This window comes from Rana temporaria, chromosome 13 (assembly GCF_905171775.1).
Source record: "Rana temporaria chromosome 13, aRanTem1.1, whole genome shotgun sequence".
Classification (NCBI taxonomy): domain Eukaryota; kingdom Metazoa; phylum Chordata; class Amphibia; order Anura; family Ranidae; genus Rana; species Rana temporaria.
The window spans coordinates 10,372,654-10,396,437 of NC_053501.1; the positions used below are offsets into that span (position 1 = coordinate 10,372,654).

Genomic DNA, 23,784 nt, shown 5'->3' on the forward strand with positions numbered 1-23,784 from the left:
ACTTCTCCCTCTTGCTCCTTCTTCCCACCTTCACCTTCTCCCCTCCCTTCCCCCTCTCTCTATCTTTTCCCTCTCCCTTCCTTCTTCCTTTTCTCCCACTTCTCCCATCTTCTTCCCACCTTCACCCTCTCCCCTCCCTTCCCCCTCTCTCTATCTTTTCCCTCTCCCTTCCTTCTTCCTCTCTTCCACTTCTCCCCTCTCTCTCATCCTCTTCCCACCTTCACCCTCTCCCCTCGTTCTCCCCCTTTTCAATCTCTCCTCCTTTTCCCTTCCTTTGTCCACTCTCCTCCTTCTCCCTCTTCTCCCTCACTCTTCCTCTCCCCTTCTCCCTTTTTTCCCCTTCTTCCTCTCTCCTACCTTTTCCCTCTCTCCTCCTTCTCCCTCTTCTCCCTCACTCTTCCTCTCCCCTTCTCCCTCTTTTCACCTTCTTCCTCTCTCCTACCTTTTCCCTCTCTTCTCCTTCTCACTCTCGCTTTCATCTTTCTCTGTCCCTCATTTCACTTCTCTCTCTTTCATTCTTCCCACATTTTCTCCCCTTTCTTCTTCTCTCCTCCTTCTCTTTGTCTCCCCCTCCTTTCTCCCCCTTCTTCATCTCTCCACCTTTTCCCTCTCCCTTCCTTCTTCCGCCCTCCGCGTTCTCCCTCTCACCCCTTTCCCACCTTGTCCATCTCTCCACCTTTTCCCTCTCCTTCTTTTTCTCTCCCTATTCTCCATGTTTCTCTCTCTCTCTCTCTCTCTCTCTCTCTCTCTCTCTCTCTCTCTCTCTCTCTCTCTCTCTCTCTCTCTCTCTCTCATCTTCCCACCTTCACCCTCCCCCTTCTCTGTCTCTTCCCTTTTTTTATCTCTCCCCCTTCTTCACCGTTTTCTCTTCAACTCTCCCCCTTTTCCTTCTCTTCCTCTCTCCCCCTTTTCCTTCTCTTCCTCTCTTCTTTTTCTCTCCCTATTCTCCATGTTTCTCTCTCTCTCTCTCTCTCTCTCTCTCTCTCTCTCTCTCTCTCTCTCTCTCTCTCTCTCTCTCTCTCTCTCTCTCTCTCTCTCCCCCTCCCTCTCCCTCTCCCTCTCTCTCTCTCTCCCCCCCCTTTTCCCTCTTCCTCTTTTCCCTGTCTTCCCCTCTCCCCTTTTCTCTCTCCCCCTTTTCCTTCTCTTCCTCTCTCCCCCTTTTCCTTCTCTTCCTCTCTCCCCCTTTTCCCTCTCTTCCTCTCTCCCCCTTTTCCCTCTCTTCCTCTCTCCCCCTTTTCCCTCTCTTCCTCTCTCCCCCTTTTCCCTCTCTTCCTCTCTCCCCCTTTTCCCTCTCTTCCTCTCTCCCCCTTCTGCCTCTATTCCTCTATGCCCCCTTTTCCCTCTCTCTACCTTCTACCTCACTTCCCATGCCTCCCATTCTACCACCCTCATTATATTTCTCTCTCTCTTTCCCCTTATTAGGAGTGTTTATCACCCACGGTGATGTAGGTGTTGGGACCATTGTTGGTTCGGCTGTCTTCAATATTCTCTGTATAATTGGAGTGTGTGGCGTTTTTGCTGGACAGGTAAGATGTCTGTCTGTTCCTTGTCTCAGTCTTTCCATCTGTTATACTCTCTAAATACAATACATAGTTACTATAAAAAAAAAACACAAACCCATTGACTTTAAACAAAAGGTGTGGGGGAAAAAAAGAGAAAGAATTTCCTACCTGATCCTCAAAGATGGCCATAAATCTCACTGGATCAACATTCTACAATGTCATTTTTTATATGTATTAGTAGCCTTTTTCATGGACGTCCTCCCCGAGAATCGTTCCCGCGCTTGAGCGGGCGCGCACACGCGATCATCGGTGCTTGCCGGGTCCACGGGAAAAGCAGCAACAAGGACCAATGAAAGTGGCTCTTTACCATGTGATCACGCTGTCCAATGACGGCGCGATCACAAATGTAAACAAACATTACACATGGGTCATTTTCAGGTCATCTCTCTCCTCTCCTCACACCGATGCTGCGTGAGAAAAGAGGAGAGAGATAAGAGGCAAACGTAAGTGCTTTTGAGTACCAAGCAGTGCCCAATAGTGCCCCATTTGTCACATCTCTGCCCCATCTGTGCCCCACCAGTGCCATCTGTGCCCCACCAGTGCCATCTGTGCCCCACCAGTGCCATCTGCGCCCCACCAGTGCATATCAGTGCCACAACAGTACCACACCAGTGCCGCTTGTGCCCATTAGTGCCGCCTGTGCCCATCAGTGGCACCTGTGCCAATCAGTGCTCATCTGCACCACACCAGTGCCGCCTGTGCCCCACCAGTGCCATCTGTGCCCCACCAGTGCCATCTGTGCCCACCAGTGCCGCCTGTGCCCACCAGAGCCACACTAGTGCCACATCAGTGCCGCCTGTGCCCACCAGTGCCACCTGTGCCCACCAAAGATATGTAGCAGTATACATTTACAAATTTATGAAGAAAAATTACTTTTTTTAAGCTTGTCAGTAAAGGTGATAATTGGTGGCTGGCCCCGGGTCACAGAATTTTTCTAAAGATATTTTAAAACGACACAAACTCCAGAAAAGTCCATTTATTCCTCCCCAATATTTCCTTCCATTCTCATGGCCAAAAGGTGGAATTATAATCTTGTTTTGGATAAGGCCAAAGTCATAAAATTGTCTATAAATAAATAGACAAACACGGGGGATCTGTGGGAAAAAAACTTTTTTGTTACAAAGTAATAAAAAAAAGTAACAATGTGGAAAAAGAAACAAATGAGATTTATGTGTGATCTGTATGTAAGGCGGCCAGTCTGCTGTCCTTTGCAACATCACACGGCAATTAGGAAATGATTCCCGGTGGTCTTATCCTGTCTGTGTGTGAGGTGGGACCACCACAAGGAATTTAGGACATGAAAATAACTCAGGGAATATTTTTCTTGTAATTCTTTTTAATGTAAGATTGTATTGTAAACATTATTCTAACTAGAAAATGTTGCTCTCCTTTTCTCTTCCCTTCCCCTTTCTCCATGTTCCCACTCCTTGCCCCTCCCCCTCTCTCTGTCTCTCCCCCCATTTTCTCCCTGTTACCTTTCTTCCCTCCTTGCCCCCCTTTTTCTCTCTGTCTCTCCCCCTTTTCTCCTTGTTCCCCCTTTCTCTCTGTCTCTATCCCCTTTTCTCCCTTCCCCACTCTTTATTCATTGCCTCCTCTCTCTGTCTCTCTCCCCCTTTTTTCCATGTTCCCTCTCTTCCCTCCTTGCCCCCTCTCTGTCTCTCTCCCCCCTTTCTTCTTGTTCCCACTCTTCACTCCATGCCCCCCCTCTCTGTCTTTCTACCCCTTTTTTCCCTGTTCCTTCTCTTCCCTTCTTGCCCCACCACTCTCTCTCTCTGTCTCTCTACCTTTTTTCCTTGTTCTCTCTCTTTGCTCCTTGCCCACCTTTCTCTCTGTCTCTATCCCGTTTTCTCCCTTCCCCACTCTTTATTCCTTGACCCCCTCTCTCTGTCTCTCTCCCCCTTTTCTCCATGTCCCCTCTCTTCCCTCCTTGCCCCTCTCTCCCTGTTTCTCTCCCCCTTTTCTCCTTGTTCACACTCTTCGCTCCTTGCCCCCCTCTCTTTGTCTCTCTACCCCTTTTCTCCCTGTTCCTTCTCTTCCCTTCTTGCCCCACCACTCTCTCTCTGTCTCTCTCTACCCCTTTTCTCCTTGTTCTCTCTCTTTGCTCCTTGCCCCCTTTCTCTCTGTCTCTATCCCGTTTTATCCCTTCCCCACTCTTTATTCATTGCTCCCCTCTCTCCCCCTTTTCTCCTTGCCCTCTTTTCTCTCTCTCTCTCTCTCTCTCTCTCTCTCTCTCTCTTTCTTTCTCTCTCTCTCTCTCTCTCTCTCTCTCTCTCTCTCTCTCTTTCTCTCTCTCTTTCTCTCTCTCTCTCTCTCTCTCTCTCTCTCTCTCTTTTTCTCTCTCTCTCTCTCTCTCTCTCTCTCTCTCTCTCTCTCTCTCTCTCTCTCTCTCTCAATCCTCTTTTCTCCCTTTCCCCATCTTTATTCCTTGCCCCCCTCTCTGTCTCTCTCCCACTTTTCTCCCTGTCCTCTCCCCTCACTCATTGCCCCCTCTCTCTCCCCCCCTTTTCTCCATGTCCCTCCCTTCCCTCCTTGCCCCCTCTCTGTCTCTCTCCCCTTTTCTCCTTGCCCTCCTTTCTCTCTGTCTCTATCCTATTTTCTCCCTTCCCCCCTCTTTATTCCTTGCCCCCCTCTCTGTTCTCTCCCCTATTTGTCCCCATGCTCCCTCTCTTTCCCTCCCCCCACTTTTCTCCCTGTCCTCTCTCTTCACTCATTGCCCCCTCTCTCTCTCTGTCTCTCCCCTATTCGCTCCTTGTCTGCTCTCTCTCTGTCCCACTTTTCTCCATGTTCCTTCTCTTTGCTATTTGTCCCCTTCTTTCTCACACCCTCTCTCTTTCTGTTTCCTCCTTTCCCCTCTATTCTCTATCCCCCTCCCTTCCCTCTCCCTCCTCCTTTTCCCCTCTATTCTCTATCCCCTCTCTCTCCCTTTCTCCCTCTCCCTCTCTCCTTTCCCCCCCTCACCTTTTTCCTCTGCCCCTCTTTTTTTTTATCCCCATCTCTATGTCTTGCCCTCTCCCCATTTATACCATTTCCCCTCTCCACCCCCCCTCCACTTCTACCCCTTAATTCCCCCCCCCCCAATCTTCCCCCCTTCCTCCCACTCTATCCTCCGCTCTCCATCACACCCCTCTTATTCCCTCTTCTTTTTCTCTCTTCTGCCCCCACCCTTCCTCCCCTATTCCCTGCTCTTCACCCCCCTCCTTTCTCCCTACTCTCCTTTCCTCTCTCTTAACCCCCGCAGGTTGTCCTATTGACGTGGTGGTCTTTATTCCGTGACTCCATGTACTACATCCTAGCAATAATCGCACTAATTATTGTAAGTACGACGGCATCGGCTGACATCGAACTTGTCACTGGGCCCATTAACTCAGCGGGCCCCCCCAATAACCAATTACCCCTTTTATTTTCAGCTGGGTGTTCACAGGGCAATCTGTGCACAGCGAGGCAACATTTCTTACATATTCCCTTTCCCCTTCTCTTAAAGCCGTAATAACCCCAAAAAGAAACATTTATCATATTGCAGCTTACCAATTCTTAGATGTAATGACTGCGTTCATCGCTCCTGTGTTCATTCTGCACTGAAGCATAGTAAACTATGGGGCTTCTAAAAAAATAATAAAAAAATAATAATATTGTAATAAGAAAAAAAATATTTATTATTTATTTATTCTTATGAAACCTTTATCCCAAAAGGAAAAAAAACACTTAGGTAGATTCAGTAAGAGTTAGGCCGGCTTATCAGTAGATAAGTCGACCTAACTCAGAATCTACGCCGACTTATGTTTAAGCGTATGCTCAAACAGAGATACGCTTAAACATATCTAAGATACGACGGCTTGCGCCGTCCTATCTTAGATTGCAATATTTTGGATGGCCGCTAGATGGCGCTTCCATTGCGGTCGGCGTAGAATATGTAAATGAGTAGATACGCCGATTCACGAACGTACGCCCAGCCGCCGCAGTACTTTTACGCGGTTTACGTAAGAGATAGGCCACGAAAAGTTAGAGCTGGGCCCTAGTTGGAATAGTAATTTCAAGTATGGCCGCCGTTCCCGCGTCGAAATTCGATTTTTTTATGTCGTTTGCGTAAGTCGTTCGCGAATAGCGATTTCGTCGTTTACGTCCACGTCGAAATCAATAGGCCCGTACGGCGTACTTAGCCACAATGCACACTGGGAATTGTAGGCGCCCGGCGCATGCGCAGTTAAATAAAAACGTAAGGTCAAGCACAATTAACATAAAACACGCCCCCCTCAAACACATTTGAATTAGGCGCCCTTACGCCCGCCCGCTTTAGGCTACGCCGCCGTAACATAGCAGGCAAGTACATTGTGAATCATGTACTTGCCTAGCTAACTTACGGCGGCATAGCTTAAATTTCTTAAGCTACGCCGCCGCAAAGTTGCGGCCATGTACCTGAATCTAGGTAACTGTTTGCTGTAACTGCCTTTAAAGTGTCATATGGAGTTTGACACCCCGCATCTCCGATCTCAGTAAAGAGCCTCCGGCGGAGACTCTTCACCACGTGATCAGCCGTGTCCAATCACAGCTGATCACGATGTAGACAGGAAGAGCCGTTGATCGGCTCTTCCTCACTCGCGTCTGACAGACGCGAGTAGAGGAGAGACGATCGGCGGCTCTCCTGACAGGGGGGGGTTCACGCTGATTGTTTATCAGCGCAGCCCCCCCCCCCCCTCGGATGCCAACACTGGACCACCAGGGAGTGCCCCCAGTGCTCAATAGAGCAAAAAACAAAACAAAAAACAGCAAATAATAAAAAATTAACACAATCAATGCCAATCAGTGCCCACAAATGGGCACTGACTGGCAACATGGGCACTGTCTGGCATGATGCCCAGCAATTCCATCAGTGCCACCCCTCAGTGTACATCAGTGGCACCCAGTGTCCATCAGTGCCACCTCTTAGTGCCCATCTATGCCCAGTGCCCACCTATCAGTGCCCATCAGTGCCACCCATAAGTGCCCGCCTATGAGTGCCCATCAGTGCCGCCTATGAGTGCTCATCAGTGCCGCCTATGAATGCCCATCAGTGCAGCATACCAGCGCTGCCTATCAGTGCCCATCAGTGCCGCCTATCGGTACCCATCAGTGCCACCTCATCGGTACCCATCAGTGCCACCTCATCGGTGCCCACCAGTGCCACCATATCAGTGCCGCCATATCAGTGCCGATAATTGAAGAAGAAAACTTACTTATTTACAAAAAAAAATAACAGAAAAAAATAAAAACTTAGGGCCAGATTCTCGTAGAATGGCGTATCTATGCGGCGGCGTAACGTATCCGATTTACGTTACGCCGCCGCAAGTTTTTCAGGCAAGTGCTTTATTCACAAAGCACTTGCCTGTAAAGTTGCGGCGGCGTAGCGGAAATCACGCGGCGGAATTCAAATTCGGCGGGTAGAACGATGCGGGAACGACGGCCATACTTAACATTGGCTGCGCCTCATATAGCAGGGGCAACTTTACGCCGGGAAAATCCTAACGTAAACGTCGTAACTTTACTGCGTCGGCCGCGCGTACGTTCGGGAATTCGCGTATCTAGCTTATTTGCATACTCAACGGGGAATCCGACGGAAGTGCCACCTAGCGGTCAAAAAAAAAATTGCAGTTTAGATCCGATGGCGTAAGAGACTTACGCCTGTCGGATCTAATGGATATCTATGCGTAACTGATTCTAAGAATCAGTCGCATAGATACGACGGCCCAGATTAGGACTTACGACGGCGTACATGGCGCTGCGCCGTCGTAAGTCCTATGCAGGGCTTTTTTTCAGGGGGAACTTGGGGGAACTCAGTTCCACCACCTCTGGCTCAGACCCTTTGCGCCTGCTCACCACAATCACTTGTAAACACTGAAGTCGGATTTCTGTGTTTACAAGTGACAGCTCTGCACTCTGTGTGTAACCCCCTGAACTCTGCACTCCGTATGTAATGCAATTCTGGTATATAATGCCCCTTTAAGACCCTTCTACTGTTTGTGAAATCTGAACGGGGTCATGGTTGAGTTCCTGCACCTATTTTCTGAGAAAAAAAGCTCTGGTCCTATGAGAATCTGGGCCTTCATTTTTTTCCAAAATTTCAGTCTTTTTTTAGTTGTTGCGCAAAAAATAAAAATCGCAGAGGTGATAAAATACCACCAATAGAAAGCTCTATTTGTGGGAACAAAATGATAAAAATTTCATTTGGGTACAATGTAGCATGACCGCGCAATTGTCATTCAAATCGCGACATCGCTGAAAGCTGAAAATTGGCTTGGGCAGGAAGGTGCGTAAGTGCCCGGTATGGAAGTGGTTAAAGTGGAGTTCCACCCAAAAATGAAACTTCCACTTTTTGGACTCCTCCCCCCTCCGGTGTCACATTTGGCACCTTTCAGGGGGGAAGAGGGAGCCGATACCTATCTAATACAGGTATTTGCTCCCACTTCCTGGCATAGATCACTGCGGTGATCGCGGTGACCTACGCCACTTCCTGTCACATTTAATGATTGGTAAGCTGCAATATATTCAATTTTTGGTTTCAATATCCAGCATGCTGGAAAATAATCTGCCCCCAGTTCTGCTGAGAGTGACACTGCGGGGGAAGGGGCCGCCTTCCTGAGAGATGATACTATGTGACAGTCTGCTGTGTTACACACTCGCCGTATTTAGTTATTATTCTCATAGACGTTCCAGGAAGATGTCTCACGCAGCGCGTTCCGCGCTCCATCCTTCCTATGATTTCTCCCACGGCAGATTTTCATGAATAAATAAAACCTGTTACCTACACAAACCAGAATTATTTTATGCACAATAAGCCAAAACGACGTGCGGGAAAAACGCAGCGCCCTATCCCTCCCGCCCAACCAGGGATGAGTCACAGCGTGCGTCAAAGAGGAGCTCCGTCACACTGTCGCCAAACGCGCAGCCTGAGCAAAGAAGCCACAGATGGAAGCTGACATTCACTGTGTGAATAGTAATTCCCCAGAAAAGAGCGTAAGGCTTTAATACATTGTAGAGTACAGGAGGAGTACCTTGGATTGCGAGCGTAATCCGTTCCAGAAGAATGCTTGTAATCCAAAGCACTCGTATATCAAAGCGAGTTTGATATACGACAATAGACGACGGAGAAACGCCGTCGTATCTCATTTGTGAATCTGGGCCAATGTCTCTAATACTATGACTTACTATGATCATCAGTGCCACCTGGTGGCCAAAATGCATTTTTATTTTTTTAATACCCCAGTCTTCCATGAGGCAGTGGTTGGGTTGGCAGGAGAGGCTGGTGAGAGTGTAAGCGGAAGGGGCTGTGAAGTGTTCAGTAACGGATGAGGGGGGGGGGGGTTAGTGTAACCTCATGAGCCTGTTTACCAAAGTTGCAAAGGGGTCTGTAAGTAATGCATAGCTCCCAACTGTCCCTGATTTCAAGGGACTGTCCCTGATTTGGAGCAAAGTCCCTCTGTCCCTCTTTCCTCCTCATTTGTCCCTCATTTCAGTCTGATCTATATAGATGTATATAAAATGCACTTTTTTTATCTTCCAAAAAGTGTTTCCCAGCGCTAAACCTTTCATCTGATTTCTAAATTGTTGCATTTGTACATTTTAAAAGCCAATATAAAAGGAATAATGGTGGTAAAAAAAAAAAAAGCACTTGTGGATTTATTGAACCTTTTTTTAGGGGGTTTGTTCTCCTTTAAGGGGGTGTGGCAGGGGGCGTGTCCCATGCCTACATATGTTTGCTAGTAGGTGTCCCTCATTCCCATGTCAAAATGTTGGGAGGTATGGTAATGTTGCGGTGGGGTGGAGAAGATTTGAAGGGTGGGTAAAGGGATAAGTGGGGGGGACGGGCTTATGAGACAAGAGTAAGATGGTATAGAGGGGTAAGGGTGGGGTGAGGGGAGAGGGTTCTGTATGCCCATGTCCCAGGGGCACCTAGGGCCAAAAACTCTTCTCCCCCCATCTCTAGGGGGCAAATAGAGTTATGTTGCAAACTGTCGAGGATGGCAATGCAGTATGTAATGAAGGGGAGTCCTGGTACATTTGTATGAACTACAATTCCTCTATTATGGGGCCAGAAATGAAACGTTGACAGGTTCTCTTTATAATGATTGCATTACATACAGCTACCTGTACTAATGTTTGCTCTGTCTTCATTTTCTCTTGCAGTTTATTTATGATGAAGTTATTGTCTGGTAAGTCTCCTATATTAGAGGTCCTCAGACATTGGTACATTGATACCCCCCCCGGGGGAGGGGGAAGGGGGGGTGCCAAAACAGGAAATGAGGGGAAATCACCAAATACCACCTATTCTGGCGACCGGCTCCCCCCACACTATGGACAGGAAGTGAAGGTAAAAGTATTTTTTTCTTTAATGCATTCTCTGCGTTAAGGTTAAAAAAAAAATTATAGCTAGATTCAGGTAGGGCGGCACATCTTTCAGGCGGCGTAACGTATCGTATTTACGCTACGCCGCCGTAAGTCGGAGAGGCAAGTGCTGTATTCACAAAGCACTTGCCTCCTAAGTTACGGCGGCGTAGCGTAAATGGGGCCGGCGTAAGCGCGCCTAATTCAAATGAGGATGAGGGGGCGTGTTTTATGTAAATAATTGGTGGCCCGACGTGATTGACGTTTTTTTACGAACGGCGCATGCGCCGTCCGTGTACATATCCCAGTGTGCATTGCTCCAAAATACGCCGCAAGGACGTATTGGTTTCGACGTGAACGTAAATTACGTCCAGCCCTATTCACGGACGGCTTACGCAAACGACGTAAAATGTTCACATTTCGACGCGGGAACGACGGCCATACTTAACATTGGCTAGGCCAGCTGTTTGTTGGAAAAACTTTACGCCGGAAAACGCCTTACGTAAACGGCGTATCTTTACTGCGACGGGCGCGGGTACGTTCGTGAATCGGCGTATCTAGTCATTTGCATATTCTACGCCGAACTCAACGGAAGCGCCACCTAGCGGCCAGCGTAAATATGCACCCTAAAATACGACGGCGTAGGAGACTTACGCCGCTCGTATCTTAGCCTAATTTAAGCGTATCTGGTTTCCAGAATACGCTTATATTTACGACGGCGTAGATTCAGAGTTACGACGGCGTATCTACTGATACGCCGGCGTAACTGTCTCTGAATCTGGCCCTTAATGTGCAGATCTATTGCTTTAATCTATTACTATAATATATAAATATATATATATACATATACTTTTGATAATATCTTTATATATATATATATATATATATATACACTGTATGTGTACATACCTCCCAACTGTCCCTGATTTTGAGCAATGTCCCTCTGTCCCTCATTCCTCTTCATTTGTCCCTCATTTTGGTCTGATCTATATATTTGTATATAAAATGCACTTTTTTTTTATCAAAAATCATCTGGTTTCTAAATTGCCGCATTTGTAAATTATAAAAGACAATATAAACAAATAGTAGTGATAAAAAAAACAATCTTGTTTTTTTTTTTTGTACAATTCTCCTTTAAGGGGGCGTGGCAAGGGGTGTGTCCTATTGGGATTGCAGATGCAGCTTCTTTCAGGCGCTTTACAGGTGATTTTTTTTTTAACGCTAAAGCGCCTGAAAAACGCCCCAGGGTGAGAGGGGTCTAAGTCATGCCTCCAGTGATAGTTAAGCCCCACCTTTGATCATTCAACTCTCACCCCTGCTTTTCTAAGCCCCTCCCCCATTTTATGCAGAGTAGTGAGCACTTCTGTATGAGCTGTCATTCCTGTCCACAGGTGGGAGGAGCCACTTTTTATACAGGACTTGGTGTTGGATTCTTATAACAGTATATTGCTGCCGGGTATATTTCCCGAGGATGATGTTCTAGACATGTAGTCATATATAGTGTGTGTATAGTGGGCCAGATCCTCAAAAGAGATACTCCGACTTAAGTGCTGTTCAGTCTGTGTGTAACTTTGGAAACGATCCTCAAAAGGCTTTTTCCAAAGTTAGACAGAAGATCCGGCATGTGTAATTGATTTACACTGCCTAATTTTAGGATGCAGTACCGCATCCGCCGCTGGGGGCATTTCGAGTCGAAATGCCGTTGCTAGTATGCAAATTAGCACTTAAGGCGATCCACAAAGCTTTCTAGCTTCTTTTTTGCGCCGTAAGTGTTATTTTGCAAGTGTAAAATTAGGGCTCGTTTTACAAAGTGTAAAGTTAGTCACACCTTGTAAAGGCCCATTGCAGCGACGGCATTTGGTATGCTTTCCCGAGGGAGAACTCCACGTCAATTTGTAAAAAACAAAACCGGCATGGGTTCCCCCCCAGGAGCATACCAGGCCCTTAGGTCTGGTATGGGTTGTAAGGGGACCCCCCCTACGCCGAAAAATTGACGTAGGGGGTCCCCCTACAATCCATACCAGACCCGTATCCAAAGCACGCTACCCGGCCGGCCAGGAAGGGAGTGGGGACGAGCGAGCGCCCCCCCCCCCCTCCTGAGCCGTGCCAGGCCGCGTGCCCTCAACATGGGGGGGTTGGGTGCTCTGGGGCAGGGGGGCGCACTGCGGGCCCCCCCACCCCAGAGCACCCTGTCCCCATGTTGATGAGGACAGGACCTCTTCCCGACAACCCTTGCCATTGGTTGTCGGGGTCTGCGGGCGGAGGCTTATCGGAATCTGGGAGTCCCCTTTAATAAGGGGGCCCCCAGATACCGGCCCCCCACCCTAAGTGAATGGATATGGGGTACATCGTACCCCTATCCATTCACCTGGAGGCAAAAAGTAAAATGTAGTAAACACACAACACAAGGCTTTTTAAAATATTTTATTATTCTGCTCCGGAGGCCCCCCCTGTCTTCGTTATTAGCTCAATTACCAGGGGGGGCTTCTTCTTCCGCTCTCCGGGGGTCTTCTCCGCTCTCCGGGGGTCTTCTCCGCTCTCCGGGGGGGCTTCTCCGCTCTCCGGGGGTCTTCTCCGCTCTCCGGGGGGGCTTCTCCGGACTCCGGGGGGCTTCTTCCATCTTCTCCCCTCTTCCGCTCTTGACTCGGCGAACCCCGGTTCTTCTGCAGCTCTCCGGTGCCTTCTTCTTCAGCGCTGGCTGCCTGCTATGTTTGTGTGTTAGCTCGATTTCAAACAGGCAGCCGGCGCGGTCTTCTGTGGCGTCAGGGTCTTCTCTTCCTTTCTTCCGATGTTGCCTCGTCGCCTGTTGTCGCTGTAATGATGGAAGCGCGCCTTGCATCACATTTATATAGGCATCACCGTCCCATCATGCTCCGGTAGGTACCCACGTGGTGGGTGCACGTGGGTAGGCACCCACCACGTGGGTACCTACCGGAGCATGATGGGACGGTGATGCCTATATAAATGTGATGCAAGGCGCGCTTCCATCATTACAGCGACAACAGGCGACGAGGCAACATCGGAAGAAAGGAAGAGAAGACCCTGACGCCACAGAAGACCGCGCCGGCTGCCTGTTTGAAATCGAGCTAACACACAAACATAGCAGGCAGCCAGCGCTGAAGAAGAAGGCACCGGAGAGCTGCAGAAGAACCGGGGTTCGCCGAGTCAAGAGCGGAAGAGGGGAGAAGATGGAAGAAGCCCCCCGGAGTCCGGAGAAGCCCCCCCGGAGTCCGGAGAAGCCCCCCCGGAGAGCGGAAGACCCCCGGAGAGTGGAAGAAGACCCCCGGAGAGCGGAAGAAGAAGCCCCCCCTGGTAATTGAGCTAATAACGAAGACAGGGGGGGCGTCCGGAGCAGAATAATAAACTATTTTAAAAAGCCTTGTGTTGTGTGTTTATTAACTTTTACTTTTTGCCTCCAGGTGAATGGATAGGGGTACGATGTACCCCATATCCATTCACTTAGGGTGGGGGGCCGGTATCTGGGGGCCCCCTTATTAAAGGGGACTCCCAGATTCCGATAAGCCTCCGCCCGCAGACCCCGACAACCAATGGCAAGGGTTGTCGGGAAGAGGTCCTGTCCTCATCAACATGGGGACAGGGTGCTCTGGGGTGGGGGGGCCCGCAGTGCGCCCCCCTGCCCCAGAGCACCCAACCCCCCCATGTTGAGGGCACGCGGCCTGGCACGGCTCAGGAGGGGGGGGGGGCGCTCGCTCGTCCCCACTCCCTTCCTGGCCGGCCGGGTACCGTGCTTTGGATACGGGTCTGGTATGGATTGTAGGGGGACCCCCTACGTCAATTTTTCGGCGTGGGGGGGTCTCCTTACAACCCATGCCAGACCTAAGGACCTGGTATGCTCCTGGGGGGGGAACCCATGCCGGTTTTTTCTTTGAAAATTGGCATGGAGTTCTCCCTCAGGAATGCATGCCGCTGTCATTTTTTTTTTCCCCGACGCAACTTTAAGCCGTCGCGATCCTCAAAACTCGGCGTAACGTAACTTCGCGCATGCGCAGTACGGCCGACGCGCATGCGCAGTACGGCCGCCGCGGGAGCGCGCCTCATTTAAATGGGAATCGCCCCATTTGAATAGGAACGCCTTGCGCCGGCGGAATTTTAGTTACACAGCCTGAAATTTCTAGATAAGTGCTTTGTGGATCAGGCACTTAGGTAGAAACTTTAAGCCAGTGTAACTTAAATTGGATTTTTTAAGTTACGTCAGGTTTTTGTGGATCTGGCCCAATATATATATATATATATATATATATATATATATATATATATATATATATATACACAGTATATTATAATTGCTATGTGGAGATTCCTGTTCCCAGGTAATAATAATGTTATTTCTTTTCTGATTTGCAGGTGGGAGAGTCTTATCCTCATAATAATGTATCTCATCTACATTCTTATAATGAAGTAAGTTATTTTATTTAAAATAGAATTCCAGCCTAACCATAACTAGTCTTAAAAATTTCCCCTCCCCCCTCCTGCTACCTATCCTGCCTACCCTATGTAGAAAAGATCGATATACTTACCTTTGGTCGAGTCATGTGATCCTGCAGCTCCGCCTCCCCTGTGTCAGTGAGCGGTTGGTTGTAGTGCAGAGGAGGGAACGCCCATAATGGGTGGGCTATGGGAGCCTTTGGGTGACGTCACCACGTTATTCCCAGCCGTTGTTGAGCGCTCCCTTACACGGGGGAGCCGTGGAATCATGTGACCAGAAATTGAGTGGGCTTAAAAAAAAGGTGAGTATTGCTCGGGAGATGATGGGGAGATAAACCCCCTGATGGTTTCTTCCGTCTCTCAAAGTTGTTGATATCTCAGGTCTGTACACCCACTGTGCCCATTATGAGGGGTTCCCACCATCACTGTGCTAAATTCCCGGGTCTGTACACCTGCTGTGCCCATTATGAGGGGTTCCCACCATCCCTGTGCTGAGTTCCCGGGTCTGTACACCTGCGGATCTCATTCTATCACCTACTATTCCATAAATATAAATTTTTTCGTCTATATAAAGTATCTCTTCTATGGGAATTGTTCTTGGGGTTGGGGGGGGGGGGGGTTAGTAAGGGTTGTAGGGGGAGGGGAGAAGATGACATCAGTGAGAAGTGAGGGATACGTCTCATTTCAGCTTGAAAGCGTAACCGCCGATTATGCCATAACAGAGCGTAAGAGGCTCACCGGGGGTTTAATTCTGTGCGCGGCGTAATCACTCACCCTTGGTGTGCCGGGGAGCCGGAGATCCTTCCAGGACACGGGCCGAGCCGGATTATACGGAGTACATGCTGGAAAAAGACATCTTTAGAACTTTCCATCATTTCCACTTCTTTGTTCTATTATAAGATAATTCCACAAAACTTACATCATACGTGGGGGGGGGGGGGGTTGGGGGGGGGGGGGGAATGTGACTTTCACCAAACATTCACTATCATATAAAACACAACAGGGAATGTCGGGCGAATGTCAGATTTGCTGCTTTATAAATATGTTTTTTTAAAGTGGAAGTGAACCCCCAAATGTCCCCCCTAAGCAATCGCCCTAAATCTGAACTCCAGGCACAAAATGTCAATTAAATATATTTCTCAAAAGTCAAAAAGAATATAAATCCACAAAAACCTTTGCAAACTCAGATATTACCTTCGTAAAAGTAGCAGTGACATCATCACTGTGCTGTACTTAGCCTGTGCAGAGAGCAGAGCTGTGGGAGGGGCCCAGCAGGCTCCACCCACTACAGAAAAAAACAGGAGGGGGGCAGAGACAACACCAGTCGTCCTGCACAAGGAGAGAGAGCAGAGCTGTGGGAGGGGCCCAGCAGGCTCCACCCACTACAGAAAACAACAGGAGGGGGGCGGAGACAACACCAGTCATCCTGCACAAGGAGAGAGAGCAGAGCTGCGGGAGGGGGCTCAGTAGGCTCCACCCAATAAAGAAAATGATAGGAGGGGGCGGAGATAGGGCCAGTCATTCTGCACAAGGAGAGAGAGCAGAGCTGTGGGAGGGGGGCCAGTAGGCTCCACCCACTAAAGAAAATGATAGGAGGGGGCGGAGATAGGGCCAGTCATTCTGCACAAGGAGAGAGAGCAGAGCTGTGGGAGGGGCCCAGTAGGCTCCACCCAATAAAGAAAATGATAGGAGGGGGCGGAGATAGGGCCAGTCATTCTGCACAAGGAGAGAGAGCAGAGCTGTGGGAGGGGGGCCAGTAGGCTCCACCCACTAAAGAAAATGATAGGAGGGGGCAGAGATAGGGCCAGTCATTCTGCACAAGGAGAGAGAGCAGAGCTGTGGGAGGGGCCCAGTAGGCTCCACCCAATAAAGAAAATGATAGGAGGGGGCGGAGATAGGGCCAGTCATTCTGCACAAGGAGAGAGAGCAGAGCTGTGGGAGGGGGGCCAGTAGGCTCCACCCACTAAAGAAAATGATAGGAGGGGCGGAGATAGGGTTAAGTTTTCCGGCACAAGGAGAGAGAGCAGAGCTGTGGGAGGGGCCCAACAAGGCTCCACCCACTACAGAAAACTACAGGAGGGGGGGGGAGACAACACCAGTCATCCTGCACAAGGAGAGAGAGCAGAGCTGTGGGAGGGGCCCAGTAGGCTCCACCCAATAAAGAAAATGATAGGAGGGGGCGGAGATAGGGCCAGTCATTCTGCACAAGGAGAGAGAGCAGAGCTGTGGGAGGGGGGCCAGTAGGCTCCACCCACTAAAGAAAATGATAGGAGGGGCGGAGATAGGGTTAAGTTTCCCTGCACAAGGGGAGAGAGAGCAGAGCTGTGGGAGGGGCCCAACAAGACTCCACCCACTACAGAAAACTACAGGAGGGGGGGGGGGACAACACCAGTCATCCTGCACAAGGAGAGCGAGCAGAGCTGTGGGAGGGGCCCAGTAGGCTCCACCCAATAAAGAAAATGATAGGAGGGGGCGGAGATAGGGCCAGTCATTCTGCACAAGGAGAGAGAGCAGAGCTGTGGGAGGGCCCCAGTAGGCTCCACCCACTAAAGAAAATGATAGGAGGGGGCGGAGATAGGGCCAGTCATTCTGCACAAGGAGAGAGAGCAGAGCTGTGGGAGCGGCCCAACAAGGCTCCACCCACTAAGGAAAACTACAGGAGGGGGCGGAGATAGGGCCAGTCATTCTGCACAAGGAGAGAGAGCAGAGCTGTGGGAGAGGCCCAGTAGGCTCCACCCAATAAAGAAAATTATAGGAGGGGGCGGAGACAAGACCAGTCCTCCTGCACAAGGGGATGGAGCAGCAGTGGGCGGTCTTTATCACATGAAGTCTCACACTGGATCACTGCACAGATCTGGAAGAAATACCCAAAGATCTCTGAGATACAAGCAGAATGCACATGCCCAATGGATTCAGATGATATTTTCTTATCCCAGAGTTCAGCTTTAAAGTAAAACACTTTTTTTTTTTTTTCATTTTGGATAGAATAATTGAGGGTTATAACGCCTGTCAGATTTTTTGCCATCTGTGTCCCCACTGGGGAGACTTCCCTTCACTTCCTGTCCCATAGCCACAATAGGAAATGACAGGAAATCCCTCCAAAGGGAGGGAATTTATGCTTGTCGCCAGAACTGGTGTCCCCATTGGAAGATTTCCCCTCTAATCCCACTCACTAACGTGGGTTGAAATACCCACCTGTAGTCTCCATTGGAAATCCATGTGAAAGGGTGACAACGCAGGAGCACAATTGGGAACCAGAGACAAAGCGTTGTCATCCCATTAAAGGAAGGACCTTCATGGCAGGATCACCGGGGATTATTTCTAATGAAATCAGCAGATATAAAAATACTGAGAATGGATGGAATGGATGTGAGATATTAGTGATGGACTTTGATACAATATAGAAGTGTCTCCCCCTCCAGGTGGTCTGCGGTATTTTCAGCCATGCCGTTTATACAGACTGCCCCCTCCAGCCATGTGCTGCTATCTCATACCAGGGCGGATTACACCCGCGTCCCCCCTTCTTGCTCCTGGCGGTGGAGGGGTTAACAGCGAGCTGCCTGATTAGGAGTGGATGTTATAAGATCTGAAAGTGTGAGCGCTGCACGCCCGTCTCCTGAGGGGATAAGTGCTGGTAATCTCTGCCGACCAATCAGAGGCCAGAACGTGGGATCACGTGATTATTACCTAGGATTAGACACATCGTATTCCTTGAGTGCGGGATTAATCCTCACCGGTTACATCGTCCAATGTCTTCATTCCAGTGTATCATCTAATAATAGGATGATAGATAGAGTGATAGATAGATAGATAGAGTGATAGATAGATAGAGTGATAGATAGATAGAGTGATAGATAGATAGAGTGATAGATAGATAGATCTATATATCTATCTATCTATCTATCTATCTATCTATCTATCTACCTATCTCTCTATCTCTATTGATTATCTTTCTATCTCAATTAGATAGATAGATAAATAGATAGATAGATAGATAGATAGATAATCAATAGAGAGAAAGAGGGTGATAGAGATAGATAGATAATCAATAGAGAGAGGGGGAATGATAGAGATAGATAGATAAATAGATAAATAGATCAATTAAAAGAGAGAGACATTGATTGTATGTATTGATAATCTTTATATGTCAATTAGATAGATAGATAGATAGATAATCAATAGAGAAAAGGATAGAGAGAGAGGAAGAAAGAGAAATAGATAGATATCTACCTCTTTCTCTCTCTCTTTCTATATTTTCTCTATCTAATTTATCTATCTATTTATCACCCTCTTTCTCTCTATAATTGATTATCTATGTATCTCTTTCTCTCTCTTTCTTTTGCATTCTCTCTATCTATCTATCTATCTATCTATCTATCTATCTATCTATCTAATTAATTAATTAATTGAGATTGAAAGATAATCAATAGAGAAAAAGATTGAGAGAGGAAGAAAGAGATAGGGCCAGATTCAGAAAGAGATACGACGGCGTATCTCCTGATACGCCGTCGTATCTCTGAGTCCGGCCGTCGTATCTATGCGCCTGATTCATAGAATCAGTTACGCTTAGATCTCCCTAAGATCCGACAGGTGTAAGTGACTTACACCGTCTGATCTTAGGCTGCAATTCTAGGCCGGCTGCCAGGTGGCGATTCCATTGCGGTCGGCGTAGAATATGCAAATGTGTCGTTACGCCGATTCACGAACGTACGCTTTGCCCGTCGCAGTAAATTTACGCCGTTTCCGTATGAGATACGCGGCGTAAAGATAAAGCTGCCCCCTAGGTGGCGTAGCCAATGTTAAGTATGGCCGTCGTTCCCGCGTCGAAATTTGAAAATTTAACGTCGTTTGCGTAAGTCGTCCGTGAATGGCGCTGGACGCCATTTACGTTCACGTCAAAACCAATGACGTCCTTGCGACGTCATTTAGCGCAATGCACGTCGGGAAATTTTAGGGACGGCGCATTCGCAGTACGATCGGCGCGGGAACGCGCCTAATTTAAATGATCCACGCCCCCCTACCCGGATCATTTGAATTAGGCGGGCTTGCGCCGGAGGATTTACGCTACGCCGCCGCAACTTTTACAGGCAAGTGCTTTGTGAATCAAGCACTTGCCCGTAAAACTTGCGGCTGCGTAACGTAAATGAGATACGTTACGCCGCCGCCGAGATGCGGCGATTCTACCTGAATCTGGCCCTTAGTGTCTACCTCTTTCTCTCTCTCTCTATTTTTCTCTCTCTTTTAATCTATTTCTCTATCACCCTCTTTTTCTCTATTGATTATCTATGTATCTTTTTCTCTCTCTCTTTCCTTTTCTATCTATCTATCTATCTATCTATCTATCTATCTATCTATCTATCTATCTATCTCTCTATATCACCCTCTTTATCTCTATTGATTATCTATCCATCTCTTTCTCTCTCTCTTTCCTTCTCTCTATCTATCTATCTTTTTCTCTCTCTCTCTTTCATTCTACCCCCCTCCAAATTTCCCCTTCCAATACAAATCCCCTCCTCCCAATCTCCTTGTGTAGCACAGTGCCCAGGGCAAGCGCCCCACATGCCCCCCCCCCGGCCCGGCCCTGATTGGCTGAAGCTAAAAACGGCTGACTGTTCAATACTGCTTTAAAGCTTTTATGGGATTTTAGTAATGTAAATGATAGATATCGATCGATACTTTATTGCAGACTATGAAGAACTATCTGATGGGTGCAGACTCCTTCCCTCTCAGTGGGCCTCTGGCATCTCTCACTCCCTCTTCTCCTTCCATAGATACAACATGAAGATGCAGAAACTGTTCACCATCAAGCGGAAAAACCTGGGGAACGGCACGGTCGGCAACGAGCTGCAGGATGGTAATGTGTATTGTGACCCTGTGTGTGACGACCCCTCAGTTCCCCTCCTGCGGAAAGGTAAGACTAAGCAGACACGAGGAAAGAGCTCGCCGCTACCACAAAGAAATATATACAATTCAGCAGAGATACAGCATATTTGTTTATTGGCCCTGATGAAAGGGGATGCATCCCCGAAACGCGTTGGTTTCTCCAGAATCTTCAATTATTAGTTCAGTTTCATTTAAGTGGTAATAAAGCACTACATATACCCAGTGAAGTGACAAGTGGCGGCCCGTAATGCAGGGGGCGTAGGGGCGCCGCCCCTCTAATCCATGAGTCCCGCCCCCTAATCTACATGCAGGGCGCCGGACGCATGGATTCCAATGGGGTTTTTTAATTTCTTTGAATCACAAGATTAGGGCCTGAGTCTTCAATAGGCTCAAAAAAAACGGACAAATTGTACAAGTGTGAAAGGGGCCTCAGTGTCGCTGGGCGCCAAAAAGTGTCAAAAGTGTCAGTTAGGTGCCTGATTTGTCCCACTATAAGTCCATGCTCTCCGCCATTACTAGTAAAAAAAAAAATTCCATAAAAATATTTCATAGTTTGTAGACGCTATAACTTTTGCATAAACCAATCAATATACACTTATTTTTTTACAAAAATATGTATCAGAATACATATTTGCCTTAATTTATGAAGAAATTCAATTGTTTACATTTTTTTTATTGAATATGTTTTAAAGCAGAAAGTAAATAAATATTGTTTTTTTTCTTTCTGCGTTAAAACATATTCAATAAAAAAAATAAAAGAATAACATTTCTTCATAAATTTAGGGCAATTTGTATTCTAATACATATTTTTGTTAAAAAAAAAAAAAAAAAGAGACAATGATAAAAAAAAAAAAATATATATATATATATATATATATATATATATATATATATATATATATATATATATATATATATATATATATATATATATATATATATATATATATATATATATATATATTACTTTCTGCTTTAAAACATACGCAATAAAAAAATATATAATTTCTTCATTAAATTAAGGCCAATATATTTTCTGATACATATTTTTGTTAAAAAACAAAACAAAAAAAAAGAGCGACAATGTTGGGGAAAAAATTTTTTTTACTTTCTGCTTTAAAACATATTTAATAAAAAAAAATTTAAAATCGAATTTCTTCATAAATTTAGGGCAATTTGTATTCTAATACATATTTTTGTTAAAAAAAAAATAAAAAAAAAAAAAAAAGAGACAATGAAAAAAAATATATATATTTTTTACTTTCTGCTTTAAAACATATTTAATAAAAAGAATTAAAATATATAATTTCTTCATTAAATTAAGGCCAATATATTTTCTGATACATTTTTGTATTGTCTTCATACATTTAGGCTAATTTGTATTCTAATACATATTTTTGTTAAAAAAAAATAAAATAAAAAAGGGGGGGGGGGGCATGGTACATTAACGCAACGCAGTCACCTGAGTTTTTCCAATCGCAAGCAAATTCTCAGCGATTTCACAAGAAAGGTGGGGGTGGAAGGGGGGGGGGTGCGAGCTGCAAATAGAATGTAAAACGGGAAGTTGGTTTCTGCGGAGTTATAAAATGTTGTATCAGAAGTCACGGGGCCCTCATGGATGTGAGTAATGGGATCAGGGGCCCCGGATGTGACGCACGTCCTGCTTCCTATGGAGTTTACATTACAATGAGTCACGTCTCCGCTGAACGTATCTAGTTTTATCGATTGGCTTGAATGTTTTATAAACCTTTGTCTATGTAAAGTTCATACTTCTAATAGATGTGGTGTTTGTTCATTACATGGGCAGCCTCGGCTTCCTGCTTATTTCTCCTGCGCAGTGACTGCACTTTGCTGCTCCTCTGTCCCTTGTCTGTTGCTGACCGCACTCTTCGGGGGTCTTTTCATTAAAACAAAACATTTGCAATGCGGATGGCTCAAGCATTTACACAGCTGCAGGAAAAAAAAATTCCCGTATTGTGTCTAATATGTTTAGTCCTATAAGAGGCGGCGGGAAAGTGGGCTTTATTGCACAATCTCAGGGCTTCTGATCAGGTGCCAGCGGGATGGGTTCCTGATCATGTGGCCACTCTGAGAGCCAATCGAATGACTTCTGATCAGGAGCCAGCGGGATGGGTTCCTGATCATGTGGCCACTCTGAGAGCCAATCGAACGGCTTCTGATCAGGAGCCAGCGGGATGGGTTCCTGATCATGTGGCCACTCTGAGAGCCAATCGAATGACTTCTGATCAGGAGCCAGCGGGATGGGTTCCTGATCATGTGGCCACTCTGAGAGCCAATCGAACGGCTTCTGATCAGGAGCCAGCGGGATGGGTTCCTGATCATGTGGCCACTCTGAGAGCCAATCGAACGGCTTCTGATCAGGAGCCAGCGGGATGGGTTCCTGATCATGTGGCCACTCTGAGAGCCAATCGAACGGCTTCTGATCAGGAGCCAGCAGGATGGGTTCCTGAATCTGATCATGTGGCCACTCTGAAAGCCAATCGAACGGCTTCTGATCATGAGCCAGCGGGATGGGTTCCTGATCATATGGCCACTCTGAGAGCCAATCGAACGGCTTCAGATCAGGAGCCAGCAGGATGGGCTCCTGTTCGTGTGACCACTCTGAGAGCCAATCACATGGCTTCTGGTCAGAAGCATAGGTGTGCACAGGGGGTGTGGCAGGTGTGCCTGGTGTGCCAGGTGTGGTGCAGATTCCCCCTACTGCCTGGGCTTCCCCCATTTTGCTCCCCCCCCCCCCCACACCACAGTGCTGCTGGCTTCCCTCCACTCCTCTGCCCCCGCCTGCTGGGGGGATGTTACAGAATGGAGAGTGGGGGAAGGACTGATCAATATGTAATTTACCAACCGCTTCCTTTTCTAAATGAACACACTCTCTCTCTGTGTTCATTCATAACTGAAGCATAGTAAACGGTGTTTTCTATGCCTCCGTTTGTGAATGAACAGGAAGCTGCTCAGCACAGAGCACTTCCCATTCATACACTGTCCAGTGCAGCTGAGGCTGCAGTGAAAGACATGTGTGTTTGGGGTGCACACGCATGGCCAGCAGGATGGGCTCCTGATCATGTGAACACTCTGAGAGCCAATCACATGGCTTCTGATAGGGCTTCTGATAGGGTAATGTCGGGGAGAGTACAGTCGGGGAGGGTACAGTCGGGGAGGGTACAGTCGGGGAGGGTACAGTCGGGGAGGGTACAGTCGGGGAGGGTACATGTGGGGAGGGTAATGTGGGGGAGGGTACAGTCGGGGAGGGTAATGTTGGGGAGGGTAATGTTGGGAAGGGTAAAGTCTGGGAGGGTACAGTCGGGGAGGGTAATGTGAGGAGGGTACAGTCGGTGAGGGTACAGTCGGGGAGGGTAATGTTAGGAGGGTAATGTTGGGGAGGGTAATGTGAGGAGGGTAATGTTGGGGAGGGTAATGTTGGAGAGAGTACAGTCGGGGAGGGTAATGTGAGGAGGGTACAGTCAGGGAGGGTACAGTCAGGGAGGGTACTGTCGGGAGGGTAATGTCGGGGAGGGTA

At 47.6% G+C, this 23,784-nt stretch overlaps 1 protein-coding gene across 1 annotated transcript in view; it reads left to right on the forward strand.

The window, feature by feature from the left end:
* Nucleotides 1-23,784, forward strand: part of SLC24A4 (solute carrier family 24 member 4) — a 137,206-nt gene that overhangs the window by 94,435 nt on the left and 18,987 nt on the right. Inside the window, exons 6-10 of the mRNA XM_040333705.1 lie at nucleotides 1,423-1,526; nucleotides 4,801-4,875; nucleotides 9,720-9,745; nucleotides 14,283-14,336; nucleotides 20,135-20,217. Coding sequence (XP_040189639.1) covers nucleotides 1,423-1,526; nucleotides 4,801-4,875; nucleotides 9,720-9,745; nucleotides 14,283-14,336; nucleotides 20,135-20,217 — 342 coding nt within the window. The remainder of the gene's footprint in view (nucleotides 1-1,422; nucleotides 1,527-4,800; nucleotides 4,876-9,719; nucleotides 9,746-14,282; nucleotides 14,337-20,134; nucleotides 20,218-23,784) is intronic.